At 38.8% G+C, this 19,606-nt stretch overlaps 1 protein-coding gene across 1 annotated transcript in view; it reads right to left on the bottom strand.

Annotated features, from left to right (window-relative positions):
- The window catches only part of SPARCL1 (SPARC like 1), a 56,751-nt gene that overhangs the window by 8,950 nt on the left and 28,195 nt on the right, over window positions 1–19,606 (bottom strand). The window contains exons 2-8 of the mRNA XM_037529721.2: window positions 12,601–12,665; window positions 7,910–8,086; window positions 6,278–7,264; window positions 4,696–4,768; window positions 3,849–3,967; window positions 2,993–3,113; window positions 897–1,033 (exon numbers count right to left, since the gene is read on the bottom strand). Coding sequence (XP_037385618.1) covers window positions 897–1,033; window positions 2,993–3,113; window positions 3,849–3,967; window positions 4,696–4,768; window positions 6,278–7,264; window positions 7,910–8,086; window positions 12,601–12,654 — 1,668 coding nt within the window. The 5' untranslated portion in view covers window positions 12,655–12,665. The remainder of the gene's footprint in view (window positions 1–896; window positions 1,034–2,992; window positions 3,114–3,848; window positions 3,968–4,695; window positions 4,769–6,277; window positions 7,265–7,909; window positions 8,087–12,600; window positions 12,666–19,606) is intronic.

Here is a 19,606-nt window from a genome sequence, read left to right on the forward strand (position 1 = left end):
CCCTTCCCATTGCACTTCCGAGTTTATAACAAAACACCTTGAATATTTTGTTTATACTTGGTGCTTGCTTCTATTCTCTCTTGAACCTTGTCCACTCAGATCTTTCTCCTTCCCACTCTAGAAACAGCTCCAGTTAGACTTAACTATGATACCCACAGGCCAAATCAGTGGCCAACTCTTAGTCCTCATCTCTCAACCTGTAAGTAACTTTTGACACAGTTAATGCCTACCCTCCTTCTTTCATTTTTGTTTCACAGCATGTTTCTGACATATATTTACCTAAACGTTTATCTGCATATATTTATATGTTTGCTTGTATGTTCATATTACATATTTATGTGTGTGTGTATATACACTTTTTTCTTAGCATCTGTCTCTTTGCCTAGAATGTAAGCTCATGAAAGCAGGGATTTTTGTTTGATTATTGTTGTGGCTCCAGTATATAAATCAATTCTAGTGACCTAAGAGGTACTCAATTGTTATCTAATAAATGCATTTTCTCTGCAAACTTCTGGAATCAATATTTTGAAATTTTTAATCTTACAGTATTACTGACATTGTGAGTAACGAACTTACCTGATGCCATAAATCTATGTTTGGACTATGAGATGTTGAGATTTAAATCTTATGATTGGGCCTGAATATGTAAGTGCCAATTGAGGTTCACATTGCCTAACCAGAGCTTGCCCACTGCCCTTTGCACTGGGATGGGGTGGTTTTGTAGTGTCCCAAACCTGTGGCATAAATGGTGACCACTGCTTTCTGTCAATCCCTTGGGCTAACCAGGCTTAGGGAGGCAAGCTGATATGTAGGAAAGGTAGACCCCGCACCCCACCCCACACATTGTTTTCTCAGGCCCCGTAGACACAAAGGCCGCTGACCCATGGATAACTTACTTTATTTCTCTGCTTCTCATTTAGGTATCCAGTGTGTTCAGGGTTAGGTTCATAGAGCTGCATGAGGATATTCTTGAGCCAGTCCCTCATCCTTAGAGGAAACTGAGTCACTTCAAAGTCCGTACAAGCAGGAATAGCTGTTCCAAGCAGAAAGTAAATAGATTTCAACCATTGGGTGTTACTCCTGTCCTATGGCAAGTCCTCATAACAGCAGGCTCAACAGCTTGCAGTGACTGAGACCCTCGATGTCCCATTATAACAACAGTGGTCCTTAACCCTAGTAGCACATCAGAATTGCCTAGGGTGTTTTAAAAACATACCAGAGGCCAACTGCCATTCAAAGAAATTGTGATTTGATTGGCCTGGGGTGGAGTCTGGCCATCAGGGAGTTTTAAAAACTTCCAAAAAAATTTGATGAGCAGCCAGGACTGAGAAACACTGCTGTGGAATCAGAGAGTTGGAATTTGGAGGAGAAGGACACAAGAGTTACTTGCTGGGGGAGAAGAGGAAAAAGGGGAAGTTAGCTTATACTGTGGTAACAAATAATGTTGAATCTCAGTGGTTTAAAGAAATGAGAGTTTAGTTTTGGTCCTGATAGAAGCTTAATACCAGTCAGCAGGAGAGTTCTGTTCATCTCTGTCTTTCTGGGGCTCAAGATGACAAACACTCAACTATCTCAACACTAGGGGAAGGGGACATGGAGAACCACATCCTTAAGCTTTTAAATGCATCCCCCAGATACCACATGAGTGATTTTTGCTCAAATTTCACTGGACAAAGCAACACTTGCAACCACACCTAATGTCAAGGGTGTTGAACGGTTTAATCCACTTGTGTATCAGAAGGAGAGAACCAGAAATTTTGAGAATATACTGGGGAAGGAAGACAATTAAAAAAGAAGCTTCTGGCTTTGGAAACAACCCAAATGCCCAAAAATAGATGACTGGATCAAGAAGATGTGGTACATATACACCATGGAATATTACTCAGCATTCAAAAAAGATAAACACATGCAACTTGCAGCAACATGGATGGCGCTGGAAGGGATCATGCTCAGCGAAATAAGCCAAAAAGAAAAAGAAAAATACCGGATGGTCTCACTCATAACAGGAATCTAGAAAACTTAAATAAGGGACCAGGAAAATGAATAACTTTAAGAAAGTGAAAATCAAAATCAACAAAAAACTATGAACCAGAGACACTTTTAGGGGGCGGGGGCGGGAGGGGAGGGATTGGGGTCAGAATGGGGGGCTGCAATTGTATGGGGAATATAACAATAAAATTATATTTAAAAAAAAAAACAAAAAAACCAAATAACTAAAAACACTAAACTGAGAAAAAAAATTGGCAATGCTTATATGAGAAAACCCGAGTTCCAGTTGGAGAAGATAATAAGAAATGAAAATACATAAGGCAATTACTAATAGAACTAATGATCCTACATAAAAAAGAAAGTTATGAGCCCACAATTCAGTACTAGTTAAAACAAAAGCTAAATGCAATCCAAAGTTAAATAATAATGATAACAACATGAATATATCATGATAAATTTTACCTTAGGAAGGCAAGGATGTTTCAACATCAGAAAAATATTATTGTAACTCAGTACATTAATATATTGAAGAAATAGTACTCACATGGCTATTTCAATAAATACATAAATAAAAAAAAAAAAAAGCTTCTGGAAGAATGTGTTGTCATGAAACTACCTGGCTGAGGCTTAACTTAAATTGGAAAGAGAGCAAAATAATTCAGCAAAATTCCAGTGACTCATCTCATTTATTAATTATTATAGTGGTTCTGAGCCCTAACTGCATATTAGGTTGTCTAGATGAAAAAACAATGCCAAAGTTTAACCTGTTTCAGTTAAATAAAAATCTTTTAGCTTTAAAGTCTGGGCAGTCTTCTTATATTTTTTTGTCTCCCCAGTTGATGTTAATGTGTAGCCAAAGTTCAGAACTACACTAACTTTGTCCTGTTCGCATATATGAGTGTATACACACACACAGACACACACACACACACAACTCGCATATGCATAAATTAACCCAAAACGCTCTCACCAACCATGATTGGCAGTAATGATTAATTCTTACATTTACAGGCTCCAAAATAATCCAGCTGCAGTTGGTGACCCTTTTTGGTCCCCTCCAGTCTGCATTTAGTGGCAAACAGATGACAGGAGCTAGCGTAGGTCTGGTTGTCAGTGCCACAAACCTAAGAAAGACAATCATGAAAAAAAGAAAACCACTTTTGGGGCCTCCCTGGTGGCACAAGGGGTTAAGACATAACCTCTGAAGCTAGCCGCAGCCACTGCAGCATGAGTTCGATCCCCGGGTAGGGAGCTACCCACATGGTGCAGGCAGACCTCTCTTGTCTTGCCCAGTGCTCCCCTCAGCAGTGTATTTCAGTCTGTCTGCCTGTTCTGTTCCCCACACTCTGTCTCTGGTGAATCCTCTCACCCCTCACATATCTGGCCTATGCCCCAGTTCTTGTATGCATAAATAAATAAATCTTTTTTAAAAATCCCACTTTTTTTTGAATGGTAATTGGGAAAACACTCTTCTCTTTGAAGCTGATAGTCTGGCTGATAAACCGTGCTGTGCCAAAGATGTAGTCAGGGAGGTGAGGTCATTAAAATCATAATTCTTGGCACAAAGAATAAGTTATATTATAAAAATGGTGATGACAATTTAGCTCTCTTTATGTTCAGTATCATTAAAGCTGCAGATATTCTACAGATTGAAACCATCATTACCTTTTCAGGGAACAGTTGAACTTTGATTTTGCTGGCATTTGGTTCTATTCAATATCACTTTAAATATTAGATGATAACCTGTACATTTATGTATTTATTTATTTATTTTAAACAAAAATTTTTGATTGCAAACTACATTCATTCAAATTACCAAGGATTTGTGGCCCTGTAAGACCAGTTTGCAGAAAACCTACTTGGTCAAGGAGTTTTGTAGGAGGACAAGTCACTGGATCTTGGCAAACACAGTGGGGTTTTCCCTGTTGGTCAGCCTTACACATGTGTCCTCTTTTACACTGGAAGTTCATGCAAGAATCTAACAGAAAAAAATGGATAAAAGTGAGAGAAAGCTAATGGAGTATATAAACTCAAAATCATTGAGATAATTAGCTCCATTCTCCATTAATAAGAGAGAACATTTGGGAAAACAGCAGAAACCATTTTGATGGATGTGTTCATTTTCAGGTGGACTCTCTGGCATCAGACTGCTTGGTACAATAGTTCAGATTTTCTGTGCAGTTTGAATTGGAGATTTAAAACAACAAACGGTTCTTCTCAGCATGCCCGTAGTGGTCAGTGTGAAGTGTCTGGTGCAATGCTGTGCTCATTGGTCAGACGTTAAGTAAACCAGGAGAAATTTATTGTATTGAAATTCAAAAGGTTTGTGATTGCAGTATGTGATGGGAAATTCAGTGTTACTTCTGAATGGGATCTAAATTCACTAGTAAGTAATAAACTTGAGAATAAATAAGGTAGAATTAGTTGTTAGAAGCAAAAGGGTTTAGAGAAAAAGATGTCCAGCTTCCACAGTCCTATCGCAACAAGAGTTTTAGTTTGTGAACACATTCAACTGTATTTGTGTATCAGATGTGGGAACGAAAAATATCAGTGATTTATGGGACTATTTCCTGGGGGAGAACTGGGGAGAGGAAAGCCTCTTAGTCATGGTGTAGCAAGGAAGGGACTGGTTTAACCATATTGTTGATCTTTAATTCCTTCCCTGCCTTGATGTAGTCCCAGAAAGCTTGCTTAGCCCACACTTACCAGCAATGGGCACCCTCATGTTGCCTTCACTTGAACCTCCTTCTTCATGAGGTGAGCCTTCTGCTTTCTTGGCCTTTATAATAATAAGAGCAGAAGTTAAAGTCTGTTTAAGGGGAAGCCATTACATAATTTACATTTCCACTAGGCATACCTTCAGAGAGCTTTTCATACCCACATTTTTCCAGATCTCAAAAGACAGACACCAGTTACAGCTGTGGAAATAGTAACTCTCCAAAAACAGGAGCTATTTCTATCTCCATAAATACATAAAAGATGAATTCAGTGTTGTATCTCTGGGGATTGCTGGGTGAAAATTAGAACTAATGTCAAGAGCAAAATTGGAATCTCCCTTGTGGATTTTGGGAAACGGTAGAAATGAAGTATTATCATATAATACTGTAACTAATGCATGGTTATTCTACTCATCTCTTAAGGAGCTGTTGGCAAGGTTTTCATAGCAAGCTTCTACAGTATAAGAAACCTCCTACTTTAAAATGGTACCAGAGGTCTCAGTAACTGAGGTTAATATTGACCTTCAAGTTTTTGGTGTGTGGCTGCCAGGATTTTGCATGAAACCTCTAAATTATTAATTGAATAACCAACTTTACTCTCATCTGCTACAGTTTTCTGATTATTATCATTTGGGTTTGTGTTTGCTTAATGAAGTTGTACATGAAGTTGTTTTTAATCTTTATAGCTAACCCAGTAAACATTTCAGGATCTCATGTTAGAGGCATTTTCTAGAGCTGGTGGTTCAACTTGAGTATAACATGGTGTCTGCTCTTAATGAATCAGAGCTGCAGTGGCCATTGTCTCCCACTGTTCCGGTGTGTCTGAATTTACTAGGCATGTCTGCCTGGAAAATCATGGAAATCTACTTGATCACTCAAAGGAGAGACTGGGAAGTGCTGAGAACTTAGACTCATCTTAGCAATTCTCAGACTATGTAAATGCCCTTGCTCCTCACTCTCCAAATGGGATAATTCAGAGGAATGACTTTAATGATACAACTTGTGTTGATTTTCTTTGTATTAATGTCCCGTACCACGTCTTCGCTCCTCTTTGTTCCCTGAATTATTCTTAAATAGACTGCGCTAAAATCCAGGGTCTGCTTCTAGCAGAATCTAAATAAAACAGGCATTCTCAGACTAATGATGGAGATGGAGAGAAAAATAAATAATTATTATATATTTCAGTAGTGAACCATAGAGGTACATACAGAAGACTGAGAACACAGAGAAAGGTCATGGCTAGTTTTTTCTCTTAGTATTTTTTCATTTTTAAAAATTGAGGTAGAATTGACATATATTGATTTCATAATGATTTAATATTGGTATATATTGTGAAATGATCACCACAATAAGTCTAGTTAACTTCCACCCCCCACCCATTTTTACATATTTTTTCTTATGATGAGGAATTTTAAGATCCACTCTTAGCAACTTTCAAATATGTATTACAGCATTATTAACTATAGTCGCCATGCTGTGCCTTACATCCTATTATGGCTGTTTTTCTTTCTTGTTCTTTTTTGACAAAGCTAACTGCTTAATTGGACAAGCACCACTGTAAAAAATCTCACCTCTTGGTGTTTTCCAGGTTCACTGGCGTCTACATTCTCATTCTCATGTGCTCTTTCTCCTTGCTTCTCATTTTTGATGTGATGGTCATTGGCTTGAGCTCCTTCATGCTCCAGGGAAGTATGGCTTGGAAAGGAGTAGTCATCACTGGCACTGTGCCTGGGGCTATCATCGCTTTCATCATCAGCTCCATGATTTCTGGGCAAGATGTCACCTTTGGTGTCAGGCTCAATGAGCAAAGCCTCAGAAACAGTCTTCCTATCCTTCTCTTCATGGCTGCTGGTTACTTCCAGGCCAGATTTCTCCTCTTGGCTCTGCCATTCAGTACCTTGATTGTGTTTATTGATTTGTGATGTAGTTTCCTCTTCCATCTCTGCATTGGCGTTATCATCTTCTTGTTCTTGATCATCCTGTTCAAGTTCATCCTTCTGCATCTTGCTTACTTGAGTTGGTTGAGTATACTCTTCCAAAATATCATCAGATTGGGTACTATCTTCTTGCTTGCTGTTAGAATGTTCCTGGGGAAATTCGCTCTCACTTTCTGGGTTATCACTGTGTGTACCAACCTCATCTGACTCTTTTTCCTCCTCCTTTTCTCCACTGGGAATATTTGGATCCTGTTCTTGGTTTCCTTGATCACTTAGGTCTTGGCTACTTTTGCTGCTTCTGTTCAACTGAGGATTTGAATCACTTATAGATAGTTCTTGGTTTTTCTCTGTGATACTTTCTTGTTGGTTAGAATCTATAATGGAACTAATACCAGGAGCAGGGAAGTCAGTGCCCTCTGGGAGTGTTTTCTTTTCAGGCTCAATCATATCATCTTTTAGGTCCAATGTTGCTTCAGTTGGTGCATCCTCCAAATTCTCACTGATATCACTGCCACTTTCCTCTTGATTCTTTAGTCCCAGCTCTTGGTTGTAACTCTGATCCTGATCTGCTGACTGGTCATTGCTTTTCTCTTCTGATTTTAGTACTGAAGAATTTTCAGCCTTAAAAAAAAAAAGTTTAGTTTTGAAAACACATGATAATATAATGTCTATATCATACTTACAATTCACATGTCAACATTTAATATTCATTTTTATTTTTATTCATATAATATCATGTGAACTGATTTCTTCACATTCTGCAACTACACGTTTAACCTGAATCTGAATTTTGTGAAATGAAACAATGATATCTTAGCAAAAGGAGTGTAACTCAAAACACACAACTTTTCTAATATTGAAGACATTTGACATGATCATCCTCTTTTAAAAAAACTAAGCTGGGGCCTCCCTGGTGGCACAAGGGGTTAAGCATCAGCACTATGAAGCTATCTGCAGCTACTGCAGCACAAGTTCAATCCCCTGCCAGGGAGGTGAACCACATGGCGCAGCAGATCTCTCTTGTTTCGCCCACTGCTCCCCTCAGCAGTGTGTTTCAGTAGATCTGCCTGTCTGCACCTCACTCTGTCTCTGGTGAAGCATCTCACCCCCCATATTTCTAGCCTGTACCCCAGTTCTTCTATGCATAAATAAATAAATCTTAAAAAAAAACTAAACTGAGACAGAGATAATATCTTTGATTGTGCCTTGAAGTTGAGAACTTTGGGTAATTAAAAAATTGTATTAGTGTACTCAGGTTACTTTTACCTTATCGTTGGCATGGTCTTCTACAGATTCTGCAGTTTCCTTTTCATTTTCTGCATCTTCAGCACTTAAAATGGGGATCGCAGTGTTGTCAGGTGTTACCAACACTTCAGCCTGTTGGGTGGAACTCAAGGAATCAGCAGTTGGTTTGGAATCCTCAGATAGGAACCTTGCATTTGTCTGAAAAAATTAAAAACCAGTTTGTGTCATTCATGTTTAGATGCTAATATTTAAAATTGCTATTACTCTTTTATTGTCATTATTTTTAGTAGCAACATACTGTATTCATAACATCAATCAAAAGACATTCTCTAAAATTTATAAGGATATACACAAATGACCTGAATATTATTTTAAGTGAAAACAGGATCCGGATATATTTAAGAAAAAAGTTATTTGTTCAGAGACTAGCTGAAAGTAGAGCAAAAATGATTTCAATAATAGTAATCTTTGAGTTTTATATATTTTTTTGTTTTTCAGACTTTTTGAAAGTATTCATGCTTTATAGAATAATGTTTAGCAGAGAGTTGAAATCAAATTAACAATAAGGGATAGCATTGTGCATTTCTTAAGTTAACTTATAAGTACTCTGATAATTATCAGAAAAGATTACAAACCTTTTATTTAATATTTGTTACTTTTTTAACATTATCAAACTTACAGCCACCAACAAATCTTTTAATAAAAATATAATTTTAAAAACTGTGAAACATCACCAAGTATAATCGGAAGAGCCACGACAGAGTATTATTTCCACAAGGGCATTGGCTCTGCTATTCCTAGCAAGACTGGAGACATATATGGAGGCTGAGATGATGCAATGTGAATGCATGAATATTGTTTCATACGCCTGTTGGCCATCTGCATGTCTTCTTTGGAGAAATGCCTATTTAGCTTTTCTGCCATTTTTTAAATTATGTTGTTTGTTTTGCTTTTGTTAAGTTGTAAAAACTCTTCGTACATCTTTGATATCAGTCCTTTATCAGATGTGTGATGTGCAAACATTTTTTTCCATTCAGCAGTGTGTCTCTTCATTTTGTTTTACTGTCTCTTTTGCTGTGGAAAGCTATGTAGAGATCCTCAAAAACACGACAAATGGATCTGCCCTATGACCCTTAATTCCACTCTTAGGAATCTATCCAAAGAATACAAAGCATTAATTGGAAAGAAAATATGCACTCCTATGTTTATTGCAGCACTATTTTAATAGCCAAGATATGGAAACAACCTAAATACCCTCAAACAGATGATCAGATCAAAAAGATGTGGTATAGGGTCTCCCCAGTGGCGCAGGGGTTGAATGCTGGGTTGCGAAGCTGCCCGCAGCTTCTGCAGTGCCGGTTCGATCCCCGGCTGCTCCCCAGCCACCAGAGGAGGGTCCCACATGGTGCGCAGACCTCCCCTGTGCAGACCTCTCCGGCTGCCCACTGCTCCCCTCAGCAGTGTTCTTCGATCCTTCTGCCTGCTCTGCTCCCTGCTCTGGCTCTGGTGAATTCTCTCACCCTCCGGCGCTTCTGACTGTACCCAGTGCTTATATAAATAAATAAATAAATCTTAAAAAAAAAAAAAAAGATGTGGTATATACACACAATGAAATACTACTAAGCTATCAAAAAGATTGATGCATGTCATTTGTGGCAACATGGATGGAACTAAAAGGGATTATACTAACTGAAATATGTCAGAAGGATACAAATAAATACCTAATGGTGCCACTTATTTGTGGAATATAGAGAAACCAAACAAAAGGAGAGATAAAGATAAACCTTGAAAGCTGACTATAGATCTGAGACATCCAGGAGAAAAGGGGGAGATAAAGAAGGAGGAGGAGGAGGAGTAAAATCAGGTGGGAGAAGAGCACATTGGACAGTGACTAAGGTTTCTAAAAGGGGGAGGTGGTGTGGTGGGGAACAGGGGGGAATGGGGTCCATTGGAATATTACTGAAGCTTTGGTGGTTGATGTGGTGAAATAATATACAACTTTAGAGGTGTAAACCTTAGTATACCCCTAAGACATACTGTGATGTAAATCAATATTACCCTAATAAATGTAACTTAAAAATATGGTTACTTTAAAATTAAATAAATAAAATGTTTTATAAATATAAAGGAATTATCCAAGTGAAAAAATTATTATTACTCATAATGAGTAATATTTGGTAGTTTGGTAATAATACGAACTATCTCTTCTCTTAGGGAGGTATCAGATGGGACTTTTATTAGAAAGAGACCTGGATACTCAGATAGACCTGGCTACTCAGGCAGACTTGGAGAAATATAAAGCTTAGGTTCTATATGGAATAATTCATCTTTACTCCTTTAATAGGTCCTGTAGTGCTGATTGTGTAATGTAAAAAAAACCATAGAGTGTAGGATTTACTTTTTTTTTAAGATTTATTTATTTATGCATACAAGAACTGGGTACAGGCCAAAGGTGTGGGGGCAGGGAGAGGATTCACTAGAGACAGAGTAGGGAATAGAGTAGGCAGATTGAAATACACTGCTGAGGGGAGCAGAGGGCGAGACATGCTGTGCCATGTGGGTCTCGTCCCTGGCCGGGGATCAAACTCGTGCTTCAGTGGCTGTGGACAGCTTCATAGTGCTGTGTCTTAACCCCTTGCACCATCAGGGAGGCCCAAGATTTACTTTAGATATGGTTTGTTCTCTTGCTACTTATTACCTTTTCAACTGAGGAGAGTCATTATAGTTGAAAAAAATTTCCAGAGATGCCATTTTTGACAAGAGAAAGGAGAAATAATGGTGATCACCTTCGTTTGTTGGCAGGGGTATCATGGAAAGCAATGGATGCCGGAGATTTGGATTTGTTAGACTGAGAATTGCTCTTCCTCTCTGCACCCCTTCTTCTCTGCTCCTTCCCCCCACCTCCAAATTGGAGAAGTACACAAAAAATAGCAGTTCATTTTCTTTCTGAAATTTTCTGAAACAAAGATTCTACTTTATCATTATACCCACACTTTTGACAACATACCTTCTGGAAATCTGTGGAATCTTCTAATCACACAGAATTCATTTACATTTGGAGAATTCAGGCAGAAGGGAGAAGTGGGACGAGATTTTTAAAAGGTAAATCTTATGAGACAACATTAATATTAAGCTTTTTAGCATTTGGTTGGGTTTCTAATAACAAATTGTCCTAAAAAGGAAACAGCTGTTATATATTTATATTCAGGCATGTCTTTCAAACATTTGGTTCAATACCACATTTGACGCCTGTTTACATAGCAGCAACAGCTGCAAGGGAAAAACATATTTCGAGAGAAAACAATGGTTCTGTGGGAGTTCCTTTCTGTGCTGACTATAATTTTCCCTGCTTTTGCAATTTCAGAAGACATTGTTTGACTTCAGCTGGAGCAGTGCCACACCACTTAAGTATGTTCCTCAGCGGTGGCCACCGGTTCTGTCTTCTAAGATCTGCTTGGTGTAGGTGGCATGGCATTTGTCTTTGCTGACATCTGTCAACCAGAAGTTGGCTACCGCTCTCCAAAGAGCAAGGACAGAATATTCTAGTGGAGAGGGAGCGAGACAAGAGATAACAGCTTTGTCTATTTCAAGAGATAACAGCTTTGTCTATTTCAAGAGATAACAGCTTTGTCTATTTTCACCATTTGGTGAAAAAGAAAGGACGGCACAAATTCTTTAATTTGGTGAGGGATGATATAGATCACTTGGGGGAACAACCAAATGATCATGCCAGCCAGAGTACCATTTTATTTTTATATTTTAACTATGCTGTTATTTTGAGGCTACTGACTTGGTCTCAAATGATCTGATTTCACGTGTGAATGTGGACCAGTATATCTGATCATGAAGGAAAAAATGTTCTGGCTCAGTCTGCTTTCAGCATACTTGTTTGGACAGATCCCCAAAGATGACTTAGGAGCTGATTTATGCTCACTGCACCTGCCTTTTAACCCATTGCTTCCTGTTTTTATTTTAGACTCATAATTTCTTATAAAGTATTTGATGTGGCAGAAAAGGTAAAGTTTTTCATACTAATTTCTTAGGTTTATCATACCACAGTAACGAGTTTTCATAGGAAAATATATTTCTTCCTATTCATTTTGGTGTGTGGGCACATTCTCTGTCTAACAAACCTTTATTCAACACTTTTAACTGCAGATTTATTATTTTATCCCATAGAAACTGAAAGTTCTGAAAGAAACATTATTATGTAACATTGCATTATAACTTACGTAAGTTTTTTTTTTATTGCTGTAACATTGCATTGTACCCTCTAAGTTTCAGGTGTATATCATTGACAATCAATATGGGTATATACTATATTAAGTTCACCACTACAAGTCCAAGTTTATCCTGCATCATGTAATTGTATCCTTAAACCCGACTGACCCACCACTCTGCCTCTTTCCTTCTAGTAACTACTAGTTGGTCTTTTAGTCCAAATGTTTATTTTTGTTTTATTTAATTCATCTGTTTATTTTCTCTCTATACCACATAGGAGTTGTCAGGCATGTGTTTGTCTTTCTCCATCTGGCTTAAGCCATTTTTTTAATCTCAATTTTTTAATCTATTCATTCCTTGCTTGGACAATTAAGATAATATGGCTAAAATAAAAAAGAGAATTTCAAACCACTAGGTAAGAACAGTTTATTTTAAGTGGAATTTCCTAAAGTAAATGTCAGAGATGTAATAAAAGAAGAAAGTTTATTTACCGGGATTGCAGCTGCTGTTCCCAAAATGTAGAGGAAAAAAAGCACAGTCTTCATGCTTGCTAGGCCTGTGAACCAAGAGGACAATTAGCAGGTAATTTACAGATTAAGAAGGTGTTAGGAGTTGGCGCCTCAACTCTGTCCGGGGTTCCCAAAAACCACACGGAGCCAGAGATGCAAAAGCAAAAAGGCTTTATTGCTAGCTTAAGCTAGGGTCCGATTCTGCCTGGTGTACTGACACAGCAGTCTCACCAGGTTGAGAGAAGGACCCCTTTAAGGGTGACAAGCTGTTTTTTATACTCTGTTTACAGCAGAAAAAGGGGACCTTTCATATCAGAAAATGGGGACCTTTCACAATGGGGACCAAGTTCGATCTGATTATGTACCTTTCTTTGGCAACCTTTAAGTTGTTTATTCTTGCCTTGGGGAACTTGTGGTTTTACCCTGAAACGACTTGGGCTCAGCTGTGCTCTCCAAAATGGTCATCTTCCTTAAAATGGCTGCTGTCTTGCTATGTTTAGTCCTTCAATATCTTACAAAGGTAATTTTCCTAGCAAATAGTAAGCTTTTTTAAAAAGATTTATTTATTTATGCATAGAAGAGCTGGGGTAAAGGCCAGAGATACGGGAGAGGAGGGTTGTGGGGGCGGTGGTGGAGAGGATTCACCAGAGACAGAGTGGAGAATAGAACAGGCAGATTGACTGAAATACACTGCTGAGGGGGGCAGCGGGCATGGCAGGAGAGGTCTGCTGTGCCATGTGGGTTTCTCTCTGGCTGGGGATCGGACTCATGCTGCAGAGGCTGTGGACAGCTTCATAGTGCAGTGCTTAACCCCTTGCGCCACCAGGGAGGCCCACAAATAGTAAGCTTTTTACTGTCCTTTGTATTTAAATGCAATTGTTGTTGGAAGGACACATCTCAAAGCAGGGATTAATGACAGTTTTTACCCAATTGTGGCCCTGTAAAAAACAAACAAACAAAAACTCCTTGATTTTTTTGGCCCAGCTGTGTTTGACAGGATCTGCTTATGATTGTTCCTCCTTTCATAAAGGCTCTCTCTATGCTGATCTTGGGGCTTAATTCATGTGTGTCCATGGTGAAGATAGTAAGGGAATGAATATTGTATGTCAGGTTTGGATAAAACCAACTGCCTCTCTGGTGATGGAGAAATGTACACACTCAGTGACTTTTTCAGAATGCAACTGCAATGTCCTTGGGAGGTTACCAGTGATCATCTGATCTAGTGATGTGACATTGATAATCTGTGAATTGGTGGTAGTCTGCAGATAGGTTGGTCTGGTCATCATTGTGCGATTAAATTAACATTTTAAAATTTGAAGTTTCACATCAAAATCCAGATTGGACCTGAGTAAGGGCTCTCTCTAAGGGACGCTGGCTTTGTACTTGGTCTGTGTCACTTTGGTTCTTTGCCTTGCATTTGAGTTTAGAAAGTTCCAAACTAATTTTTTTTCTAGTTTAGTTTTCAGATAAGAGACAGAGAGACTCAAAGAGACCAAGTAAATTGTCCTCCAGATGAACTCTTAAAAAATTGTGGGCTATCTATATTTTCTTGTACAGTATCCCTAAATCTGGGAACCCAAATTGCCTGGGATTATGGAGACAGCGTTTAGTCTTAATAGAGATGTTCTGGGTCTCCCAGAAATAGTAGAATTACATTTTTTTGGACAGTCTTAGTTTTATACATGAATACATGCACAGAACTTTAAATAATACTTTCTGGTTTGTAAAAAAAAAAAAAATTGAGCAGTTTCTTCTGCAACTTACCTCAATATTTCTAAATAATGTGCTTAAATGAATATTTAAAAAGTATATTAGTGCTTACCATAATTGTACTCATTTAGCACATTACTGATTTAACACTTCACATACAACACACATGCAGATACAGAACACACTGGCGTACACACGTACTCCTCCCCTTCCTTCCCCTCCCCTGTCTTCCTAAAACAATAATATCATAATTCTTGTTTAAATCATTGCTTAATATTCTATGTATTCAAAATTAACCCTTAAGAGTTGAAATAATGAAAGTGTGGTTAAAACATGACTTTTTTTTTAAATTCTATTTTTTTTTTAAAGATTTATTTATTTATTTATACAAGCACTGGGTACAGTCAGAAGCGCGGGAGGGTGAGAGAATTCACCAGAGCCAGAGCGGGGAGCAGAGCAGGCAGAAGGACCGAAGCACACTGCTGAGGGGAGCAGCGAGCGGCAGGAGAGGTCTGCGCGCCAGGTGGGACCCTCCTCTGGTGGCCGGGGAGCAGCCGGGGATGGAACCGCCGCTGCAGAGGTCGCAGGCAACTTCGCAACCCAGCGCTCAACCGCTGCACCACCAGGGAGGCTCAAAACATGACTTCTTTGTTGCAGAGAATTGTATGGACAGATGCTCATGGGATAGAAGGTACATTGATTTAAATATATTTTTTCAGGGCCTCCCTGGCGGCACAGGGGTTAAAGACAGCGCTACAAGCTATCGACAGCCTCAGCAGAATGAGTTCAATCCCTGGTCAGCCAGGGAACAACCCACATAGCGCAGCAGACCTCTCCTGACTCGCCCACTGCTCCCCTCAGCAGTTTATTTCAGCAGATCTGTCTGTTCTGTTCCCCACTCTGTCTCTGGTGAATCCTCTCACCCCCCACACCTCTGGCCTGTACCCTAGCTCTTATATGCATAAATAAATAAATCTTTAAAAAAATATGTTTTTTCATAAACCTAAAAAAAAATCATTATTCAACATTTATGACAATGTAATTATTCCTCATAGCTGCCCCGAGTAGTCATTTTATGTGTTTAATCATACTGAAATTTCTTTTCTTGAACAACATTTTGTTTTTACCTGAATATTGAAGTTGCTTCCCTTCCTGGTTTTTATGTATTGGTCTGTGGATGCATCACTTACTCTTCCTTCCAACAATAACAAACACTTCTTTTAGTATTGATACAGTAACGAAGGACATGTCTCTTTCTGTCTGACCAGATAAGCATTTTTATCTTCTTTATTTACCCTGTAGGTTTACCAACTTTGTTTTCTTACATTTAGAGGATCAAGTCCACCACTAGGAAGATAACATCTGAACTGCTAGCCACAATGTGATGGTGAAAAAAAGCTGATGTCAAGCAAATCCTCCAGATGCTTATGTTCAAGGATGGACATGCTGACACTTGCCCACTCCGCTTCTACTCCCTTGCAACTTATCTAAAGTTACTGTATCAATACTAAAGGAAATTTTTGTTGGTGTTGGAAGGAAGCCCGAGAAGGGAAGAAACTTCAATATTCAGTCAAAAACAAAATGTTGTTCAAGAAATGAAATTTAAGTTACAAGGGCAGGACAGTGGTCTTTCTCCCCCCGCCACCCCAAAGATTTATTTATGCATACAAGAGCTGGGGCACAGGCCAGAGATGTGGGGGTGGGGGGGGTTAGAGGATTCACCAGAGCCAGAGTGGGGAACAGAACAGGCAGACTGAGGAAATACACTGCTGAGGGGAGTAGAGGGCAAGGCAGGAGAGGTCTGCTTCGCCACATGGGTTGCTTCTTGGCCAGCCGGGATCAAACTCGTGCCACAGAGGCTGTGGACCACTCCATAGTGCTGTGCTTAACCCCCTGCACCACCAGGGAGGCCCGGGACGGTGATCTTTTAGACACAAGTCTGCTGCCCTTCTCAATTTGTCCATAGATTAAACCACTTTCCTTCTCCTCAAACTGTTTCCTTTTATTGGCTAAGGGAACTGAGACAGGCTGGCGTTCATTATCAGTGTGGTAACAATCACAAGAACAAGAAAACCACAACAAAATATCAGCAAATCCCCAAGTCATGTTTCCCCTGGTGGTGATGTCCTTTCCAGAGTCCTTTCTCTGCTCCTTTTGACTGAAAGTCCAGGGCCCTGTGGAGCTTTTCCCAGGATCTCTTGTGCACTCCCTTAGCGCTGCCTTTGTCCTTTTCTTCTGTTGGGTTCTTCATTCCTGAGCCCCGTGTGTTTTTCTATTTTTGGTTTTCTACACTCAAGAACTGGCTTTTTTTGCTTATGGTACCCTCCTCTGAAACCTTCAAGTTTAAGCTTTTCCTGTCCTTCCAACTGCTTTCTGTTTTCTAAAAGTATGTTGATCTCTTCTATTCATTTTGTCTCCTCATTTCTTGTCTGTATGAGCTTATATTATCATATTTTACCTGTCATGGTCCTGGAATTTTACTGTGGAATGGCAATCTATGCATACTTTTTGATTGTCTCATTTAATAAACAGATGATTTCTATGTCTTTTTAAAAAAGATTTATTTATTTATGCATACAAGAACTGGAGTACAGGCCAGATGTGTGGCCAGAGGTATGTGTGTGGGGGGTGAGAGGATTCACCAGAGACAGAGTGGGGAACAGAACAGACAGATCTACTGAAATACACTGCTGAGGGAAGCAGCGGGCGAGACAGGCGAGGTCTGCTGCACCATGTGGGTTGCTCCCTGGCCAGCCAGGGATTGAACTCATTCTGCTGTGGCTGCCGATAGCTTGATAGCGCTGTCTTTAATCCCTGCGCCACCAGGGAGGCCCTGATTTCTATTCTTCATTGACTTATATTCTCATTATTATTGTTATTAAAGCACATAGGAATTACTATGGAGTTTTGGTTCTAACAGCAAATGAAATTTTTTTTGCTGTTGTTGTAGAAGAGGAGGCTTTAAGAATTTCTTCAATATTAGAAGAAAATAAGAATACATTTCACACACCCAGCTATTCAAATTCACCCACAGTGTGGGCCACCTCGACTAGAGAAGAGCGTGTCGGAAGGATAGAGAGTTAAGCTTTACATAGAAGGTGATTTAGAATTGCATGTAGGGGAAACATTCAATGACCTTAAATGAACTAAACAATTCCAACTTTTAATGAAAATAACACATTCTCAACTTGGAGACTTAAGTATAATTTTACTATGGGATTTCTCAGAAAATGACTATATTACTTAAGCAGAAATTCAGAGCTCACAGTGGAAAGTGTACTTGCATCAATTATAAAATTTAAATTAAGTTTATTTAGAATTGATAGTGATATATAAAAGATGGTGGAAGGTTATACTATCCAAGTACTTCAGGTTTACCAAACAGATTTACAAATGGAGTATTATTTTATCATTGCAGCAACCTCATTATGTGACAGATGAACAGGCCTAGAAAGGCTGAGAAGCACATGCTCCAGGTCACAGTTTGTTAAGAAAGGAAACTGGACTTGAACCCAGTTTTCTTGGCTCCTCTTCTGACTCTTTTCCAGCTCTTTTGTGAATAAAGGTTTATATTTGCCTCTTACACAAATATGTTCCCAAGGGGAAAAAACAAAAAAAACAAAACAAGTATTGAAAAAATACAGAATTTACCTCAGTTTTTAATTAAAAGCTCCAAACATTTTTAAGTTTAAGGGTTTTTCACACTTGGCAAATATTTTTCTGTGCTGGAAAATAAAGACTTATTAGAGAAGTTTGTTTGGGTTATTGGATATCAAAATTCCCTTTCAATGATGCCTTTTACAGTTTAAGTGGGGTAAAAGCATAGAAATTCAGTATACCTTGAATATAGAACATATTTAAATAAAAACACTTAGCATTCCTCTTCCCCCCAGAATCTAATAATTCAGTTATATTGAAAAACATCTTACACTGAAAAAGTTCAACATCAAGCAATAGGGAGAGCTGGACTCAGACTTCAGCACTGTCCTTAACTAGTTAAGAGACATGGGCAAGTCACTTATTCTTTGAGACACAGCTTTTTTTCTTTAAAGATTTATTTATTTATGCATACAAGACCTGGGGTACAGGCCAGAGGTGCGGGGCTGGGTTGAGAGGATTCACCAGAGACAGAGTGGGGAACAGAATAGGTGAATCTACTGAAATACAATGCTGAGGGGAGCAGTGGGTGAGACAGGAGAGGTCTGCTGCACCATGTGAGTCAGCTCCCTGGCCGAGGATCGAACTCATGCTGCAGTGGCTGCAGATAGCTTCATAGTGCTGCTACTTAGCCCCTTGCACCACCAGGGAGGCCTCTCAGACACAGTTTTTTAAGTAATGAAAAATTCAGAGGGTGACTTAGATGATCATTTAAACTTAATGCTTTATGATTCTAACATTGAAAATAACTCTATGAACTCATGAACCAAAAACTGCTGCTATCTTTTTCCCTTAACCTACTAAACCCACTATATAAAATTATAGAATATAATTTTACTGTATCAAACCGAAATATTTTATCTATGGTATTTAACACTAGGAGTAAATGAGTACAAGGTATTTCCTTTTTATTACTGGTGGTAATTTAAAGTATTTATTCTCTTAGTAGATGCTAATTGTAAAGACTAATGAAAAATACAATTTCTTTCCTCTAGCTTCCAATCATTCATTATTCTAACATTCATTCATACCACCAGCATTTATTAGATTTATGGAACTACAGTCAATTATGTTTTAGATCAGCATATTATTGCTTTTCTACTATTTTGGAACACAAATAGTATTGTTTAATACATACTTTCTTTGTCTTGGTACTGCTACATTTGGGTCAGGATAAATCTTTCTGGAGGAGGGAAGGCATCCTGTGCACTGTAGAATATTTAGCAGCACCCCTGAGTTCTCCCTGCTAGAGGTCAGTAGCAAGCCTCATTCCTCTCTAACTAGTTATGGCAATGAAAAATATCTCTAGACCCCAAGTGACCCCTGAAAGGCAAAATCACTGCTTGAGAACTGCTGGGTCAGTAGAAGAACATTTTGCTGCGTGGGGTTAGAAAAGCATATAACTCAGAACAACACTTACGATGCCTGTAATCTTTGGCAAGTTATTTAACCCCTGAACCTCAGATTCCTCATCTAAAAGTGGGATAATGTTTGTGAAGGTTAATTTTATGCTACAACTTGACTTGGGTGTGAGATGCTTAGCTATCTGTTTGAACTTCATTTCTTTTTTTTTTTTTTTTGAAAAGATTTATGCATACGAGAACTAGAGTGCAGTCAGAGA

This window comes from Talpa occidentalis, unplaced genomic scaffold, assembly GCF_014898055.3.
Source record: "Talpa occidentalis isolate TD23 unplaced genomic scaffold, MPIMG_talOcc4v2.1 talOcc4.6, whole genome shotgun sequence".
NCBI classification, from domain to species: domain Eukaryota; kingdom Metazoa; phylum Chordata; class Mammalia; order Eulipotyphla; family Talpidae; genus Talpa; species Talpa occidentalis.